At 45.9% G+C, this 20,087-nt stretch overlaps 1 protein-coding gene across 6 annotated transcripts in view; it reads left to right on the top strand.

Moving 5' to 3' along the window:
* PTPN13 (protein tyrosine phosphatase non-receptor type 13) overlaps nt 1-20,087 on the top strand; it is a 161,048-nt gene that overhangs the window by 95,472 nt on the left and 45,489 nt on the right. For all 6 annotated transcript variants that reach the window (XM_081206882.1, XM_081206883.1, XM_081206881.1 and 3 more), the window contains 12 exons: nt 45-264; nt 1,799-1,873; nt 2,069-2,243; nt 3,893-4,046; nt 6,338-6,476; nt 8,990-9,142; nt 10,635-10,817; nt 12,904-13,066; nt 16,337-16,760; nt 17,828-17,925; nt 19,445-19,534; nt 19,922-20,029. In XM_081206882.1, the coding sequence (XP_081063008.1) occupies nt 45-264; nt 1,799-1,873; nt 2,069-2,243; nt 3,893-4,046; nt 6,338-6,476; nt 8,990-9,142; nt 10,635-10,817; nt 12,904-13,066; nt 16,337-16,760; nt 17,828-17,925; nt 19,445-19,534; nt 19,922-20,029 (1,982 nt within the window). The remainder of the gene's footprint in view (nt 1-44; nt 265-1,798; nt 1,874-2,068; nt 2,244-3,892; nt 4,047-6,337; nt 6,477-8,989; nt 9,143-10,634; nt 10,818-12,903; nt 13,067-16,336; nt 16,761-17,827; nt 17,926-19,444; nt 19,535-19,921; nt 20,030-20,087) is intronic.

Raw genomic sequence — 20,087 nt, 5'->3', positions numbered from 1 at the left:
GGCCAGTCAACTTTCCTCCCCCACTTCTTCTTCCTCATCAATAGACAGTACGAAGCGCCACTTGAAGGCAACCTGGTGAGCCAAGAAGTAATGCTAAAGCGCCAAGAGGAGGAGATGATGCAGCTGCAGGCAAAAATGGCCCTCCGTCAGTCTCGACTAAGTCTCTACCCTGGAGAAGTGGTGAGGTCGCCGGTGCTTGATATGACAAGGGACCCCCTGAGAGAAATTGCATTGGAAACAGCCATGACCCAAAGGAAACTAAGGGTAATGTTTAGGCATCTGTACTGTTGAGGGAACATCAGACGCATAAGTCACTGTTTTGTTTTAATTTTTGTTTTAATAAATTTAGATTTAAATTTTGATTTTGTTTTAATTAATTTTAATTTTGTTTCTATCTTGTATTTAATACTGTGCAGTGCCCTGAGGTCTTATGATGAAGGGCAGTATGTAAACATAATTCATAATAATAATAGGTGCTACAGAGTACCAGGATTTCTCCTCCTGCTTTGTCCAAAATGCACCCACAGAGACTTCCATTTCACCACTTGTTTTGACTTCAGGTTGAGCGACAAAGTGATTGATTGTTTGTTTGCATGGACAGCAGCTCAATGGCCGTTTTCAGTAATCATGTCTCCAATGCTCATGCTTATACTCTCTCCATTCTTTGAATTAAATGTGTTTGTATAAGTGCTTCACATTTAAGAGAACATACGCTTCTTTAAAAAAATGTATTGGTGGTTGGTGACCTTATGTTCTCTTAAAGTTTGTCTGTAAAAAAAATCTCATTCATACAGGCATTCCTTAGATTCTTACTGGGAGGCCTGCGTGTCCCAACAGCAATGGAGGTGATTAAGCAAATGGGTTGGGACTACCGTGTCTGGTTTTTTGACACCGGCGTGTTGAGAAATGGGGAGAGCCATTTAGTCAGTGTTTTCCTAGAATGTCTCCAGGCTGCCTACCGCCTGTTGCGGCTGTTGATTCAAGTGCCTTCCAAGGCAACTCGTGAGACAATGCAAAGGATCCTGAGAGCACAATCTAAATGACTTCCTGGTATATTAGATGCATGACTGCATATGGTTTTCAAGCCTCGATTCCCCCCCCCCCAAAAAAAAACCACCTTACCAGTAATTCCACAATTAGGAGATCTGTAATGACAGACAAGCTTACCTGAAATACAACTTGCCTGCTCCTATTATTTACTTATTTATTGACTGCCTGCCCTTTACCCTGAGGTCCCAGGGCGGGTTAGAGCATTAAAACGCAACTTTAAAAACAATGTAAAGCAACTTACTACTGATACTCCACCATAAAGGGGGGAGCATTGGGTGTGTTCCAAGGATGTACTGCTAGGTTCGCACAGAGTGGTGGTGAGCACGAAAAGCCTGGGCAGTGCTGTGTGTGAACTGAGCAGTACACCTTACATCGTGCCTTGGAGTCCTCTGCAATGCCCAGGCTTTCCATGGCAGACAACCCAATGGAATCCTCTGCCTGGGTTTTACATGGCAGACAGGTCAATGTGAAAATGCTTCCTCGAAGGTAGTTGGCTTGAAACGCCACTGGGATGTTAAGGTAGCTCAGCCAGGCTGTCGGTTCTCTACATAAGCATTTGTGGCAACTTGGAGACAAACAGAAAGCTTTGTCAGATACATAAAGTGTTATTCTTAAATTTGCAATCCCCACATATTTCCAAATAGCTGCTGGTATCTCTGCTCCCAAGTCTTTAGTTTTGCATTGTTAATGCCTCTTTTTTATTTTAAAAAAAATACAATTTACTAATAATAAATTCTGTGTTTTGTAGAATTTCTTTGGTCCTGAGTTTGTGAAAACTACTGTTGATCCATTCACCTCCTTGGACCTGCCAAAGTCAATCTTGGTAAGTTAAAAACAAAAATAACACTTAACTATATTGGCATATTTGTTTATTTATTTAACTAATATGTAGAAACCCTTTAAACCAGAAGCCAATTCACCAAAACATGTTGAATTACTTAGTCTCCCGTAAAATGCCCTCCTCTATTTTGGCACCCAAGAATACACAGTCCTTTGCAATTTGTTTCATGAAACACAGAACAAGAAAGGGAAGAATGAAGACAATCGCCGAAAAGTAAATGTTATGCTTTTAAGTGGGCAGAGGCTGGAGCTGACTTGCGACACCAAGACAGTATGCAAAGACGTGTTTGATATGGTAGTGGCCCATATTGGCTTAGTGGAGCATCATTTGTTTGGCTTAGCCACTTTAAAAGGTAAGGGCATTGTTTCACTAAGGGGGAGGGCATGTAACACGTGTGTGCACTCATCACTTGATGACAGCAGCAGCAAGTGGTGACTTGCATGTGCGAGTGAGCAACCACAGACCAATAATCACAAATGGAATTTCCGTATCATCTCAGAGCCATACTACACATTATAAAGTACATGAGTAAGAGCATCTTAACATAGCTGTCAACTTTTCCCTTTTCTTGCGAGGAATCCTATTCGGAATAAGGAAATTTCCCTTTTAAAAAGGGAAACATTGACAGCTATGCATCTTAAAGGTAAAGGGACCCCTGACCGTTAGGTCCAGTTGCGGACGACTCTGGGGTTGTGGCGCTCATCTCGCTTTATTGTTGAGGGAGCCGGCGTACAGCTTCCGGGTCATGTGGCCAGCATGACGAAGCCGCTTTTGGCAAACCAGAGCAGCGCACGGAAACGCCGTTTACCTTCCCGCCAGAGCGGTACCTATTTATCTACTTGCACTTTGAGGTGCTTTTGAACTGCTCTGTTGGCAGGAGCAGGGACCGAGCAACGGGAGCTCACCCCGTCGCGAGCGATTCGAACCGCCAACCTTCTGATCGGCAAGCCCTAGGCTCTGTGGTTTAACCCGCAGCACCACCCGCGTCCCCTAAGAGCATCTTAGCCTCCCCCTAAAACAGTGGTTTTCAACCAGTGTGCTGTGGGACCCTGGGGTACCTTGAATGATGGTCAGGGGTGCCATGGACAACACTGGCCTCTGTCCCTCTTCCCTTCCCTCCCTCCTCTGATGCCCTCTCACGTCTCTGCCTCCCAAAGGCTTGCACAGCTGTTTATTGCAGCAGCCCTGGCTACAAACTCTCCAGGTGAATGGCACCTCTTTTGGGGGCTGTGTAGCTCAAGAGATTAGGGACTGCAGCAGCAGCTGCTGCCCAGAAGACTCGCAAGGAGAGGGGAGAGGAGGCTGGGGGAACACTCCACAATGGAGGGTGTTCGAAAATGGGTGAGAGGCTGCCAGCTCTGCAGGCAAGGGGTGACATAATTGGACTCCTGAGCCCCAGGGGGGTGCCTCAGAAAGAGTGGAATTGGTTAAGGGAGCCATGGACTCAAAAAGGTTGAAAATCTCTACTCTAAAAGATTCCAGTAACAGCCACTGATCTCAATTGAGACCATAGTGCAAAGGCAGGGACTAATTTCCTCCTGCACAATTTTTTCTGATACAGCTCAAGCCATGTGCTGATGTTACCAAGACAAACAGGTTCAGGGGGGAGAATTTCTGTAAGGTGTGATGCCACAAGTAAAAAATTTCCCAGATGATCTAGGTCAAGGGTGGAGAACCTCCAACCCCCAAAAGACAGTCTAGGCCTGCCAGAGGATCCAGTTTGGCCTCTTGAAGCCTTTTCCCCCACACCACGCCCACCTGTCAATCAGCTGATAGTGATGATAGCTGATAGACGGGAGGGCAGAGTTCAATTCTGAATGGGCTGCGGGTGAAGACAGCCCAAAGAAAGCCTGTAAAATGCAGGCTTCATTTATATATTTTACTCAATGACCAATCGTAAATTGAGTAAACCCAACACGAGTTCTGTAAAAGGAACAACTGCCAGTGAAAATAATTCCTTATTAATTATTTTGGGGTTTCCTCTTTTTTTTTTAATGACAGACAATGAGTTTTTCTTCATTGACCCCGAGTTGAAACTGACTAAAATAGCTCCTGAAGGCTGGAAAGAAGAACCAAAGAAAAAGAACAAGAACGCAATCAACTTCACTTTGTTCTTCCGCATTAAGTTCTTTGTGGATGATATTAGCTTGATACAGTGAGTATGACCCACACTGCTATGCAGGCATTCTCCAATGTGCTTCTAAGTGCATCTGCTCTCCCTGAAAACCTTGCACCCCTTGCCCAGGCAAACCATGGTTTCCTGTTACATCCAAACCACCCTCCAAATCAAGAATTGAAAATCGGTTCCAGATCTTGTGTTACGTACTGAGTTTAATAGGATCCAAAATGCAGCAGTCTGATTGGTCCTAGAACAATAGGATTCAAAATGCAGCAGTCTGATTGGTCCTAGAACAATGCAACAGTATGATTGGTCCGCAGGAGCCACCCAATCCAGCTCCAGGTGGAAGTGAATCCACAACCTGATTGGCCTACAGGAGAATCTCGGAATTAGCCAATCACGTGCAGCCCATTGTGTAAATAATGTATATAAAGCAGATATTGTGGAGGAACTTCCATTCCTCCTCACCACTATGAGCTGAATAAAGAGCATGAAATCCACTCTCGACTCCCAGTATATTTCATCTTGATTTGCCATTCTGGCTTGGAGGTCGAACATGAAGGCTGGAGAAACTCTTTTCAGCCTCCCACTGGTGAGCAGGGCCAGGGGCAAAAACGGGCAGAACAACTTCTATTTCGTTCCTTTCCCTTAGAAACAATAATGTTTGATGTACAATGGCTTGGCTACAAATTATAATAATTATAACACTGATTTAAATCTTGAGAATGTTTTCAGATCTTAAATTTCCTACAGTAGGCTGGTTTCTGCACACCCTTCTCTATCCTCCCATCAAAATAGGCAAGAGAGGTTGTCAGAGTCCTAGGGCACATTTCAGCTGTGCAAAAATACTCAGGATTCAGTGCTAGGGGTGTGGCTTGGGGAGAGTTTTGAGGGCCGTATAGCGAGGCCTGGAGGGCCACACTTGACCCCCCCAAGGCCTGAGGTTCCTTATGCCTGCCGTGCACCAGCCATAATTTGCTGCTGTGCTTTGCCCAAACATGGAAGTGGTAAAGTGAGCTCACAAAGAGATGGCATGAACACAAAATTTGTTCCCAGTCCTCACAAGTTGTGGCTTGGAAGTTTGGAAGCATTATGTGTGAGTTCAGCCTACATTTTTGATGATGGGAACCCTGGTTGGGTAACCCGACTGATATGTGTTAAGCAGGTGGTTAAGATGCTTTCATTCCAACAAACGTTCAGTGCGGGGGTGGGGCACCGCAGGTACTGAGGCTGAATGTGGCCCTTGAGGCCCTTCTGTCTGGCCCTCGGAACTCTCCCAAAGCAACACACCCTCTTCTCTCCAAGCCACCGCTCTCCAGCCCTGTTTCATTACCTTCCTTGAGTGCTTTTGTCAGGCTAGGGTCAGGCAGCCTTGAATTCTCGCTTCCCTGGGTGGAAGATAGAGGCTGTGTGCATAGATTAACACTGATGTTCCATGCACACTTGCTTCTGGCAAGCGGCCCCCAGAAGGTTACCTAGAAAGGAATGGAGCCCTCAAACTGGAAAAGCAGCCCCATCCATGTTCAATGCATTTTAACACTGCCTGTTGCAGATCTTGGTTTTTAGAAAGCCACTCTTGTTTGAATTGCAATGAGATTTTTAATCATCGGTGTTGGGTGAGGTGTCCTCTTTAGAACCAAAAGGCAGTGTAAAAGTGTTCTTATAAATAAATACAGTATTGTTACTGTACAGTTCAGGGATGTTTTTAGTGTGTGATATTGTGTTGTGCTTTTACTGTTTTTTGTTGGGAGCCGCCCAGGTAGGCGGCATAATAATAATAATAATAATAATAATAATAATAATAATAATAATGATGATGATGATGATGATGATGATGTCATCAGAATGGAGCCTTACAGAGAAGACTGTGCGTTGATCAGCATACACTGATCTCCACACGTAAAACAAATTCAAGCACAGACATCTAACCAAAAAAACCCCACCCCATTCTTCTTCCATACACACTTTTCCTTTTGGCGATCTTGGGACCCCTTTTTTGGCTGAAAGGGGGTATGCAAATAAATTCTAACAGTGTGTGATACTGGTAGAAGCTTCTCCCATCTCTTAACCATCTTCCATGCCCATCTCTCTGGTTGTGTTCTATGAACTTGGTTACGCTAAAGTTACCAGACATCCCCGTTTCCTGGGGACAAGTCCCCGGATTTACTAATCAGTCCCCTGACAAAATCCCATCTATTTAGTAGGAAGTTGAAAAGTGTCCCCGGATTCGTTGAAAAAAATCTGGTAACGTTAGGTTACGTCCTGAAATGTGGGTTAGAGAAAGGACTGTGCTCAAGTGCCCCTTCTCCTTTTTCTTCTTCCACTAGGCATACTTTGACGTGCCATCAGTATTACCTGCAGTTAAGGAGAGATATCCTGGAGGAGAAGATGCACTGTGATGAGGAGACAGCCTTGCTGCTGGCTTCGTTGGCCCTCCAGGCAGAATATGGAGATTACCAGGCTGAAGTAAGGATCATCTTCCATTTGTGAGCAGCCTCCTGGTTCTGTTTTGCAGCTCTTTTTTATTTTATTTTTTAATTTTTATTTTATTCAGGATTTTCTTGTTTTACAGAAGTGTAGTGCCTCGTATTTTTTTTTCCATGTAACATTTTTACAAATCCGTTTCATTTGTTGAGGCATTAGGGGGAGAAGAAAAGAAAAAAGAAAGGGGGGTGGAGAGAGGGAAGATGGATAGGGGTGGGGTCGGGTGGCGGTGTTTCTATTATGTTTAATGTATGTAGAGTTTGGTGTCAGCGTTGCTTGTGTTGTTCCCTTGTGGTGGTGAGAGAGGTTGGGGTTGGCCTAGGGTGTGATTGTTCCCAAAATCCAACTATTCTGGACAACAGCCATACAAGAAATATGTAAAATAACTAAGCAAGTAATAGACATCACCCCAGAATTGGCCCTACTAAACATCTTCCAAGACAACAATGCCCATTTACACCACAAAGAACTCATAACCCACCTGCTCTCAGCAGCCAGAAACACCATAACCAGACACTGGAAAGACCTGTCAGGAGTAAGCATGAACTAATGGTACCAAATAGTATGGGAAACAGCCCTACTAGAAAAATTAACTAATAAACTGAAACTGACACGGGGACAAACAGAAGAAGACGCCTTCACCCCGGTATGGCTCCCCTTTATCACATACACAGCCCAACAGGACAGTGACAATAATCCACCAACAGCATACAAATCAATATGGCTAACCTGATCCAAAACACCCACCCACCTCACCCACACACGAAAACAAAGATCACCACAGCCAATCACAAGCAAACAATCACACCCTGTTTTGCAGCTCTTGAGCCTGCTGTGTAGATCGATGCATCTCAGTTGTTTTAGAATCTAGAAGGCTATATAAAGGCAGATTTTTACTCGTTCGGCTGTTTTGAAGTGCAGGGGGAAGAACGCAAACAAGCTTTCGGGAATGAACCGTATGTTAGCCATAGAACTGAGGATTAGCAGCTAGAAAGTAGAGCTGGTCCGCATTAGCACCTGTGCTGAACCATGGTTTGGTTGCAAGGGTGGCTAGCCTGCTGGCTGCATCCATCCTGTCAAGCATGCAGAAGGGACCTGCCGTGGTTGGCATCCCGTCTGTTTAGGGAGACAATGGAAGACTGCAGCCAGGTGGAAGTCAAACTGTTGGAGAGTTACAGTGGCTGTAGAAACCAATAAAGGAGAGACCTCTTTTGTTGTAGCTGGGGCAGACGAAGGCATCCGGTTTTGCTGATGCAGAGACATCATGGCATTTTTTTCTCTCCGCACTCCTTCCAGCGGTCATTCCTCCTCTGGTCACTGCTGTAGATACGCAACCTGACTTTCTGAGCACAATTCAAAGTGTTGGTGCTGACCTTTAAAGCCCTAAACGGCCTCGGTCCAGTATACCTGAAGGAGCATCTCCACCCCCATCGTTCTACCCGGACACTGAGGTCCAGCGCCGAGGGCCTTCTGGTGGTTCCCTCGCTGCGAGAAGCCAGGTTACAGGGTACCAGGCAGAGGGCCTTCTCGGTAGTGGCACCCGCCCTGTGGACTGCCCTCCCACCAGATGTCAAAGTAAAAAACAACTACCAGACTTTTAGAAGACTACCATTTTGCAAATCAGATGTCGCTGACAGGATGGTTGGGAGGCAAGCCCAGAGCAGGTGTACGTGTGGAAACACAACATGCCATTTGAGGGTGGTCGATTATGCTGTATCTCCAAAACCAGGATTGAACAAGTCCATCACCTCTGATGCTCAGGCACAGCTGGGTTGGACGATTCTGCTGCTAGAGGAAGTACAGTGGTCAATCTCTTCTATTTAGGAGCATCCAGTTATTTGGCATTCTTATTTCTTGTGGCCCACTAGCAGTTCTCTCACTTTGCAGTGGCATATCTTGTCTTTCAGTTTAAACCAGGCTTCCTCAACCTCAGCCCTCCAGGTGTTTTTGGCCTACAACTCCCATGATCCCTAGTGAGGTGGACCAGTGGTCAGGGATGATGGGTACTGTAGTCTCAAAACATCTGGAGGGCCGAGTTTGAGGAAGCCTGGTTTAAAGGTAACTTCAATATGTCATCTTCACATAGGTCTTGAGCCAAGGGCAAGGAACCCTTGTCTCTCCAGGGGTTGCCGAACTCTACAACTGCCATGCTTGCTGGGGCTGATGGGAGTTGTAGTTCAGCAACCTTTGGAAGGCCAACGTTTCCTGCACCTGGTCTTGGGTCTTCTGAGGGTCAAGGTATGCATGAGGGTCAAGGGGGTTACATTTGCCACATTCTTCCCAGCTGGATTCTGTGCTTCTCGGTCAATGTTTTTATGCATAGGATCGCTGCTAGCAACTAGGGAGGTGTGTCACAGCGTTCCTCATCATCCACACCTCTGCTATTCTGGCATTACCAGGGTAGCACATCATCCAGCCTGCAGCCAGGTTGGGTCGTGCCTGTGGATCCGTACCTTGCCCTTATGCTTTTTCTTTCTTTCCCTCTTTTTCTGTAGGTGCATGGCCTATCCTATTTCAGAACGGAACACTATTTACCAGCTAGAGTGCTGGAAAATCTGGACCTGTCTAATGTGAAAGAAGAATTGCCAAAACTGCATAGCAACTACGCAGGTGCTTCTGAAAAAGAGGCAGAACTTGAATTTCTGAAGGTTAGTACGGGAAGTCAAGTGTGGAGCCCACCACACTTGTTTTCATTAGAGGTTTCCAAGCAGATGAAACCCAAGTGGTGAAAAGAAGAGTATGTAATGAGGTTGGGGAGCCTCAGGCTCTGAGAGCTCAGTGTGGCCCCCAGCTCTTTCTGTCTGGCCCTTAGAATGCTCCCATAGGTAAAGGGACCCCTGACCATTAGGTCCAGTCGTGACCGACTCTGGGGTTGCGGCGCTCATCTCGCTTTATTGGCCGAGGGAGCTGGTGTACAGCTTCCAAGTCATATGGCCAGCATGACTAAGCCGCTTCTGGCGAACCAGAGCAGCGGACAGAAACGCCATTTACCTTCCCGCCGGAGTGGTACCTATTTATCTACTTTGTCTACTTTGACATGCTTTCGAACTGCTAGGTGGGCAGGAGCAGGGACTGAGCAATGGGAGCTCACCCCGTTGCAGGGATTTGAACCGCCGACCTTCTGATCGGCAAGTCTTAGGCTCTGTGGTTTAACCCACAGCGCCACCTGTGCTGAATGCTCCCCATAGCACACCCTATACTGGTCCTGCTCTTCGCCTTCCTTAATTTGCTTTTGAGTGACTGGAACATGTGTCCCTGAGTGGTGCCAGTGCCTTTTGCACCTGGATGGAAAGAGGTGCGCATATAAACCTCTGGCTTTTGTTTAGCAGAAACGCAGCCTGCTGTACAAGGGTAAGGGTCACAACTGTTGCTCCGCCCACTTTTGCCTCTGGTCCTGCCCACAACTGGCATGTGGCCCCTGGAAGATTGCCCATGAGGCAATGTGGCCCTCAGGCTGGAAAAGGTTAAACACTCCTGAAGTATAGGAAAGCCACATCATACGTTTTGGAAAATCCTTTCTGATTTTTGGTGACGTCTTACACGTAGGTTGCAGCTGGCCAGAGGTAGCCATAGCAATTACTTTTCAGAGTAACAGCCAAGAAATAAGATGTGTTTAAAATATGTGTTTATTTATCTATTTAAAGTGATTTGTTGCAGATTCAATATGCATTCATTGGTGTAGAACTAAAGTCACACACACATACATACAGTTTTGTTATTGAACATAATTAATGTACAGTGGTACCTCAGGTTAAGTACTTAATTCGTTCCAGAGGTCCGTACTTAACCTGAAACTGTTCTTAACCTGAAGCACCACTTTAGCTAATGGGGCCTCCCACTGCTGCCGCACGATTTCTGTTCTCATCCTGAAGCAAACTTTTTAACCCGAGGTACTATTTCTGGGTTAGTGGAGTCTGTAACCTGAAGCGTATGTAACCTGAGGTACCACTGTACAGTGTTGTATGTTCACTTTTGTTTTTATGGGAAATAAGTAATGAAAACAGAGGGTGAATCTGATTGTAAGGCCACATTTTTCTTCTTTTGAACTCCACAATATCATTTTTACACTCGTCAATGTCCTCAAATTAACTTTTCTCACAAACATTTCTCTCTTTCTGTGCCTCCTTTCTCGTTGTGTAGATTTGCCAAAGGCTGACAGAATACGGCGTTCATTTCCACCGTGTGTTGCCAGAGAAAAAATCTCAGACTGGGATTTTGCTGGGAGTTTGCCCCAAAGGAGTTCTCATTTTTGAGGTCCACAATGGAGCCCGCACACCTGTCCTCCGCTTCCCGTGGAGAGAAACAAAAAAAATATCCTTCAGCGTACGTTGGTAACATTTCCTCCTCCCACCACCACCACCACCACCAGTACAATCACAGACTGGACAACTCCATGCCTGCTCACCCACCCACAAAACTCCAGTTACCGTATTGTCGTGAATATAAGACGCACCCACAAATAAGCTGCACCTTTAAAATTGAAGGAGGGAAAAGAAATAAAGACAATACCTGGGCTGCTTCCGGGGGGCGGGTTGCACTGCTTTGCTGGCGGCCTTCCCCCTCTTTCTGGCGGCTCAAGGGAGGCGTGGGAGTGGCAAGCCGGCTGCGCACTGCTGCCACACGCCCCTGGGCTGCTCTGGGGGGGGGCACTGGCAAAGCAGCCTTGCTCCCCCCCCAAGAGAACAGCCCGGGAGTGTGGGGCAATGGCGCGCAGCCCCCCTGCTGCTCCCAGCCCTCCCCAGAGCTGTTGGGGGGGAAAGGGAAGGTCTCAAATATAAGCCGCACTTTTAACTTTTCGCTGTCGGAATTTGGAGAAAAAGTATGGCTTACATTCAGGCCAATACGGTATCTACAGTGTCTACATGACAGCATGCCAGAAGGGAACAAGAGGAAGATACCATGTGCTCCATAGTGTGTGGCAAATAGATTAGTAATAAAAGCTAGATGAGCAACAAGCCAGGCCGTATCATGCTAGAGAAGTTGAGGATATTTGCTAGCTGATCCGTCACTGTGCTGTTGGAGGCATCTCATCCACTGAAGACCGATAATGGAGTAGGAGGAACCTTACGGTACAGTCCTTCTGAGACTGTACCACTTCAGAATGCAAATGGGGGGGATGGGGGTTGCATGCATAATTTCTTCCTTTCCGCCACTGCCAAAATTCTTCATGATAGGTATTTAGACTGACCTTTCTCTCCCTGCTAAGCTACCATTCTATATGCAGGGAAGCTTTTCCCTTTTTCTTTTAACAGGAGTTCTCAGGCATACAGGCCCCCCCTCTGTATTCTGAGGTGGCGGAGTCTTGGGAGGCTTGTGTCACGTGGTGTGTGCTTTTTGCCCTGAATCTGTGGGTTGACTCTGACTCTCTAGTGTAAAGAGCAGAATCCAACTAATATTACAGCACTTTCGAATCCCATTTATTTCAAGCCATGGAGATGAAAAGATGCTCAATTTAGTGTTACCTTTTAGTTCTTCCGTTCCTCATTCCGAGCACCAAGTGGTGAATACTGAAAAACAATACCTGTGGGCCCGAATTAGATGTGGTGTTAAGTTTGTGTACTCATTTGGAGTTTAACCTCAGAGATGGGTGGGTAGGAGCAGGAATGTGTCACACGAAGGGGAGAGTAGTATTTTCCCTGAACACTCCAGTCCCCCCCCCCCCGGGGAAAAAACCTGTTATTAGCATCAGTATAAGCTTCACTTCTGCAGCAAATAGCAGATTTGGAAATAGAGGATTGGAGGAAAGGACTAAGAATCCCTCCAAACTGGTGTTTTACGCAACAGGTACTTTCTGCAACATGTCATCAACACACAAATTGTGGATTTATACTGGGCCCGTCCACACACCATTCCGCTTTATTCGTTGTTCTGAGATACTTCCCCAGCGTTGCCTCATTATTGCCATCTGGTGGGGCCCACATTCCCTGTGGCGCAACGAGAGTGGAACAAAACCCAGAACATTAGTGGTAGGAAATAGGAAAGGAATTCAGCACTCACCAGCTGGGGGGAAAAGCAGTGTGTCCACGCTGAAACCTTTCCAGGTGGAAATGATACTGAAAGTGGAATTGCATATAACTTCGCTGATACAATAACGAGCACAAACCATCATGAATGCACAATAAAAAGGACCTCTGGAGGAGCGCTAAACCTCCACACCATGATCTTGATCTTGCTTGTCCTGCGCTTTGAATACTTTCACATGAGTATAACCCTTGCATAATACCTAGCTGAGCTATAATTGCATTTTCTGCACCTCAGGTTTTGTAGTAATGTACAGTGTCGGTACAGCAGTCCAGTCAATTGTTTGCTTCTTGCAAGTTCAGTTCTTGAATAATGATTTGCATCGCCCCAAAGCTGGAAAGTAGCTCATATATCTGTGTCTGCCTTTTACCTGTTTTTCCTGCTACAGAAGAGGAAGATAACTCTGCAGAACACATCTGATGGTATAAAACATGCCTTCCAAACTGACACCAGCAAGACCTGCCAGTACTTGCTGCAGCTTTGCTCTTCGCAGCATAAATTTCAGCTCCAGATGAGAGCCAGGCAAAGTAACCAAGATGCTCAGGAAATAGGTAAGCACAATGGCTGTCCTCTTGCTCCTCCTCCTGCTGCTGTTGCTAATCTGTATGCCGTGTGTGTTGGACCTCAGCTTGCAGAAGAGAGAGCTACAGTGGTACCTCAGGTTAAGAACTTAATTCGTTCTGGAGGTCCATTCTTAACCTGAAACTGTTCTTAACCTGAGGTACCACTTTAGCTAATGGGGCCTGCTGCGCTGCCACCGCACGATTTCTGTTCTCATCCTGAAGCAAAGTTCTTAACCCAAGGTACTATTTCTGGATTAGCGGAGTCTGTAACCTGAAGCGTCTGTAACACGAGGGACCATTGTACTGCCATTGGGAACAACTCTGAGAACAACAGCACTTAACCCAGATGCTCAAAAGCTTCCATTAGGTCCCCAGGCCTGGTTCAAAGTTCTTGCATTAATTTAGAAGGCCCTTAACAACTTGGGGTGTTTGCATACAACTGTCATCATCTACAGCTGTTAAATTTAATTGCTTAAAAAAATGTAAGGAGCAATAAATCATATATGGGCAAAAAAATTAACATGAATGTTGACTGCTAATAATAATAATAATAGTTCTTGCCACCTGTGTATATAGTACATATTTGTCGTGAGAAGCTGACAAAGAGACAATAGCTCGGTGGAGACTGTTCAGCCCATGGTGTCTGCCAGAAACCCAGCTAACAAGGTCTTACGGCTAAGGAGGAGGAGGATTAGTTACAAATGGAGAGATAATGGTTTCTTTCATGTAAAACCTTTGTAAGGCAAGTCTTGTGTACAGCGCTGGGCACTGAGCTTTAAATACAAGAGATTCAAATTCTTGAAAGAGTGCAAAAGAGGACTGGCAGAGATTAGACGAAGATTAAGTGTTACATCGAAAGGCTTCAAAGGGCTGAAGACATTTCATGCTAGATAAAAGAGAGAGACGACGCAATGAAAGGTGTGTGCTTTAGAAGAGCCTCGCGACACATCCCTCTGTATGCTCAATCAGAGGTTGAAGTCCCAAGGAAAGTATGCACAGGAGTTTTGGCCTCAGCCAGAAGTCCTGTCTGTCCTAAGAGTTTGGATTTGATATCCCGCTTTATCACTACCCTAAGGAGTCTCAAAGCGGCTAACAATCACCTTTCCCTTTCTCCCCTACAACTAACATTCTGTGAGGTGAGTGGGACTGAGAGACTTCAAAGAAGTGTGACTAACCCAAGGTCACCCAGCAGCTGCATGTGGAGGAGCAGGGAAGCGAACCCAGTTCACCAGATAACGAGTCCACCGCTCTTAACCACTACAGGATGGCATTGTGAAGTTTGGTTACTTTAGGAGCGGGTGCTGAAAGCTCAGCTCAGATTTGGGGAGAGGGGTTTGGAGGCAAAACTGCTTTCCCTCCTTTTGCATTTCAGGAGACTTTGCAAATTTAGGTGTGGCAGTGTTCTGGAATCTTCTGGAGTTCTTGAAACTGCCATTTTACATCTCCCAGTGTACCCCATTGAGAGAATGGTAGCAGCCACAAAAGCATGGAAACATCTTTTTTTTTTGTAGCAGCCATCGCTAACCCTCCCTCTTTAAAAAATAAACAAACCTTTGAGAGTGAGGCATTTGGGGTAATCTAAAATGGCAGCCTCTAGTCTAAAAAGGCAGGGGTGAAAAAACATGGAGAGGGCGTGCCAAAGGTGAGGTGCCACAACCCAAAATGCTCTGTTCCTTGTTTCCACCATTACTACCTCAAAAGAGAGAGCCAGTCAGAGCAGGTCCTCTGAAGAACATCTTAAACGTCAGACAGGCTGATGTGAGAGCAGATGGGCTTTCAGATACCTTGTCCCAAACCACTTAGAGCTTTGAAGATTCAGACTAGCGCTCTGAATTGTGCCAGACACAAATTAGCAGCCAGTGTAGGTCTTTTAAGTACGGACAATGTAATTATTAGCATCACTGTTGTTTGTACTGGTGCGCATCCAATTTTCAGACGGGCTTTGATGGCAGCCCCTCTCCCCCTGGATTATGGGGCCCAGTGACTGGTTTTTGTCCTGGAAAAAGACAGCTCCCACTGCTAAGTGCTATTTTTAAAACATTAACTCAGTGTATGTGTGTGCACATAGGACTGTGTGTGCACCATGCATTTAAAGTGCGTGGCATCCCTCTCCAAAAAATAATCCCAGGAAACTGTGGCTTACACCTCACAGAGCTACAATTTCCAGCACCATTAACACACTGCAGTTACAAGGATTCATTTGGGGGAAGTCACACTCTTTAAATGTATGGTCTGTATGCACCCTAAACATCACCACCCATCTACAGTTACTGTTGGATTGTGGCTTCTGAGTGTATTGAATTGGTAAACATTGGAGCCCCGAAGAGCTTTAAGAGTCACAGCTGCCATATTTATTTCTTCTAGATTTCCCAGTCTACACAGAAGGCATTTTGAGGTGTGCTTCTTTTAATAATAATAATAATAATAAATTTTATTTATATCCCGCCCTCCCCAGCTGAAGCCGGGCTCAGGGCAGCTAACAACAATAAAACAGTACAAAAGTACAGCATAAACAACATTCTAAAACCATTCATTATAAAATTAATTAATTCAAGCCACTGGCAACCATTGGGCCAGAGCTCCGCGAAGATTGCCGAGGGAGGGAGTCAGGCTGTGCCCTGGCCAAAGGCCTGGTGGAACAGCTCTGTCTTGCAGGCCCTGCGGAAAGATGTCAAGTCCTGCAGGGCCCTAGTCTCTTGTGACAGAGTGTTCTACCAGATCGGAGCCACAGCCGAAAAAGCCCTGGCTCTAGTTGAGGCCAGCCTAACTTCTCTGGGACCTTCAAGATGTTTTTATTTGAAGACCGTAAGTTTCTCTGTGGGGTATACCAGGAGAGGCGGTCCCGTAGGTACGAGGGTCCTAGGACGTATAGGGCTTTAAAGGTTAAAACCAGCACCTTAAACCTGATCCTGTACTCCACCGGGAACCAGTGCAGCTGGTATAGCACCGGGTGAATGTGATCTCGCAGCGAAGACCTCATAAGGAGTCTCGCTGCAGCATTCTGCACCCGCTGGAGTTTCTGGGTCAGTCTCAAGGGCAGCCCCACGTAGAGCGAGTTACAATAATCCAGTCTGGAGGTGACCGCCGCGTGGATCACAGTGGCTAGGTCAGGGCGAGAGAGGTAAGGAGCCAACTACTTAGCTTGGCGGAGATGGAAAAATGCCACCTTTGTTATAGCTGCAATCTGCACCTCCATGGAAAGGGAGGTATCTCCATAGAAAGGGAAAGTGCATAAACCAGTTTTCCATTTCCTTGCAGAGAGAGCATCATTTAGGAGCCTCAACCTCCACACGGATTCTGTCAAAGGGTTCAACATGGGGCGTGCCATCAGCACCGGCAGCCTGGCCAGCAGCACACTGAACAGGCTCGCGGTCCGGCCGTTGTCGGTGCAAGCGGATATTCTCAAGAAGCTCTCCTACTCTGAACTCTCCCTCTTCCAGTCTGCCCAGAGCTGTTCCAGGGACAAAAACGAGAAGCTGCCCTGGGAGGAAAGGCCCAGAATCATGAGCAAATCCTTTCACGACCTGACCCAGAGCCAGGTGTCTGTCAGTCCGCGTCGAAAAAACGTTATCACCCCCGTGGACGCCTCTTCGCGGAGAATGGAGGAAATGATGGGGAAGATCTTCCAGCAGGTGCCAAAATCTGATGCCGAATTAGCGACTGGAGGAGCAAAGCTCAACAAGTAAGGATCTCTTTTACGGACTGGTTTTAACATGGTCGTTCCCATAGGAAGTACATCCCTTTGAAGGTGCTCTGTGTAATGTTTAAAGCAGAAATTGATATTGCCACTTGCCACTGCCATAGGTTAAGCATTTCTCTGTGGCATTTGCATGGAGGTTGCAGCATTTAAAGTGGTCTTTTTTCTGTTGCTGTCCTCATGGCAAACTTTGGTTAACGTGTGTACACCGTTTTTAGTGAGGGTGGTTACCATTGCCACAGAAGTTCTCCAAGTCCTCTCTTGTATTTACAGCATTTCCTAATGCCCTGCAGTCAATAGCTGGGATTATTGGGCTATATTAAACAGTTGGTGTCTTCAGGCCAAAAGTAAGCAGAGATTCATTTTTAGAATTGTTTTGGATCGAAAGTGAATTCCTGAGCATTTTTGCAGCACAAAATGCTGTATAACCTTGTTATACAGTGGTACCTCCGTATAAGTTCGCCCCGTCCAGCGTCCATTTCAGTGGACGTCCGCGGCAAACCCGGAAGTACCAGAACAGGTTACTTCCAGGTTTGCCGCTTGTGCAGAAGCGCTAAATTGTGCTATGCGCAGAAGCGCAAACCGCTCTGCATGCGTGCTCAGAGTGGCAGTTTGTCGAGCGTACTTTTCGTCGAGCGTCCAGGACTCAAAACAAGGTACCACTGTATTTTCCTAAGCTTTTTACAGTTCAGTGACCCATTCCTCAGATGTCAGGGGCCACCGTCTGTTAGGACGTACTACAGTTTTGCAAAACTGCAGGATTCGTTTTCATTTCCTCATCCTAAAATCTCTTCACGGTCAGCTGTTTCATACTTATTCCCATGGAGCTCTGATTCTACACGCACAGAACAAACATCTCCATGTTCACTGATTTCCACTGGTGCATTCTTAACGCCCAGAAGTGGTGCTACCTTTACACCGGTTTGTGTTTTGTTTGTCATGTTTATATCATTATTATTTTTTTACTTTTGCCTTTGTTCCCTTCTATGTTCTGTTTTCCTCTCCACTCCCCTTTCACTGCTCCTCTTTCGCCGTTTCCCAACCACCTTTAGTTCACACTCTCATGCAGGTTTAAATTCCAGCCTAGAAAGAAGGAAAAATGAATCTGATTCTTCATCCGCTGAAGACACTGGCCAAGCCTATGTTGTAGGTCAGCATTGTTTGATTCAGTACTTTTTTACGATGAAATTTAGACCTTGTGACTGGATTTTTAAAGGTCCATTAGTAATTAACTTGAACCGTGTACAGACTTAATCCTGGGATAGCTCAGTGGGTAGAGCATGAGACTCTTAATCTCAAGATCGTGGGTTTGAGCCTCACGTTGGGTGAAAGATTCCTGTGTTGCAGGGCATTGCACTAGGTGACCCTTGTGGTCCCTTCCACCTCTGCAATTCTGTGATTCTATACTGTCATTTTTGGTGATACTGATTCCCTCCCCCCCTCACTGAAGCACTTAAGTACCACAGCTCCTCTTTATAAAAAGCAGATAGCTTGTTCCTAGATAAACATTGCAACAGGAACAGTTGCACTGCAATGATTAGGAATGTAATAAGCTGTCTTGATAACCAATTGGACAACTGGGCTGTCTAGCGCAGTGTTGCCAACACTGACTGGCAGTGGCACTCCAAAATCTCCAGCCCTACTTGGAGATGTCGGGGATTGAACCTGGAGCCTTTTGCGTGCAGAGCATGTGGCTCTCCCACTGAGCTATGAGTCCTTTAAAAGAGAGAGAGATCAGGGGACTTCACACACAGGTCCAGTCACTCATCTTGTGCCCCTGTTTAATATAGTTCCACTATATTATGGAATCTCCTGCCAACCTAGCAGTTCAAAAGCACATCAAAGTGCAAGTAGATAAATAGGTACCACTCTGGCAGGAAGGCAAACGGCGTTTCCATGCGCTGCTCTGGTTCGCCAGAAGCGGCTTAGTCATGCTGGCCACATGACCTGGAAGCCAATAAAGCGAGATGAGCGCCGCAACCCCAGAGTCGTCCACGACTGGACCTAATGGTCAGGGGTACCTTTACCTTTATATTATGGAATATTATGGAAGCAGGCCCATGCAGAGCTGGTCTGAGGCCCAGGGCAGGAGTCTTGTTAGAATAAAGTTAGAAAATCTTGGTATGACAGTGAAAGTCTAGCAGCGGGGATGGGCTGGCCGGCTTAGCCCTTCAGGGCCGGGGGCAAGTTGACCCAGCTGCCCTCCCCCTGCATGGGCCTGGCTAGTTCTTCCACTACATGAAGCCCCTGTAGCATGGCATCACTTCCAGAACCATAAGTTGTCTTGCATGAGGAATATCTGACTCTGGAAGACCCTGCAAGGGCGCTGAGTTAGATGGAATCTGCATGCATTAATGTACACATATTCAAAATGGGGGCTGATTGCTTTGTGGAGATAAAATTGTTAAATGTTCATCAGATTGCATATCCTAAAGGATGTGTTTCATGTAGGAAGGAGAAGAACATCCTTTCCCCAAAATGTTGAAGCCGTGTTGAGCCCTATCATTAATGCCCCTCTTGAGATGCAAGAAGAGCTGTTTTTAATTACACAGCAAATTCAAGTGAAGCTTGACTTGAAAGGTTTCAAGTCCTTCGTGTTATGTCATGTTCCAAGAAATAAATATACCCTGCTGTATCTCAGTGACTTCCCCACCTCCCTTTCCCTACAGACGTTCTACAAACAAAGCAAAATCCACTCTCGTTGCCAGAAAGGGAGATCAGCTTGGTAAACTTGAAAAAAGATGAGAAGTATGGCTTAGGTGAGTTGATGTCACTTTGAAAGTCCATATGCAAAGACAGAAATGAACAAAAATCGAGTATACAGCTAGATTAGATGGAGCAGGTTGTGGTGGAGTTCAGGCTGGAAGATGCCTTTGTTTTTGAATGAAATGTCCCCAGGTTTAGAAAGCTATCAGATATTGGAACAGACTTAACACTTGTTGATATAAAGTCATCAGCGTGGTCTTATGTCCTACCTAACTCTATCTCTAGGTTCCCCATTGGGGTAAACCATTATCCTTATCTAAGATATTGGAGGACACCCAATATGAAATTCTTAGTAAACCATGGTCAATGGGTCTCTGAAAATCTCATGAAACATTGCCATGAATGTTTTACAAAATTTACTAAATGACTGCTTTAAACAGGGTTTCAGATCACTGGTGGGGAGAAAACTGGAAAGCTTGACCTTGGGATTTTCATTCACTCGATAACTCCTGGAGGACCGGCAGATTTGCAGGGATCGCTAAAACCAGGTAAATCTTAGGCTTGCTACTGTATGTTGAAAGAAAGCAGTAGAAATACTGCCAGAAT

This window comes from Podarcis bocagei, assembly GCF_964188305.1.
Source record: "Podarcis bocagei genome assembly, chromosome: 9".
In the NCBI taxonomy this organism is placed as follows: Eukaryota; Metazoa; Chordata; class Lepidosauria; order Squamata; family Lacertidae; genus Podarcis; species Podarcis bocagei.
Note: the sequence above shows the minus strand (reverse complement) of the source record. Positions and strands in the feature narration are given on the sequence as shown.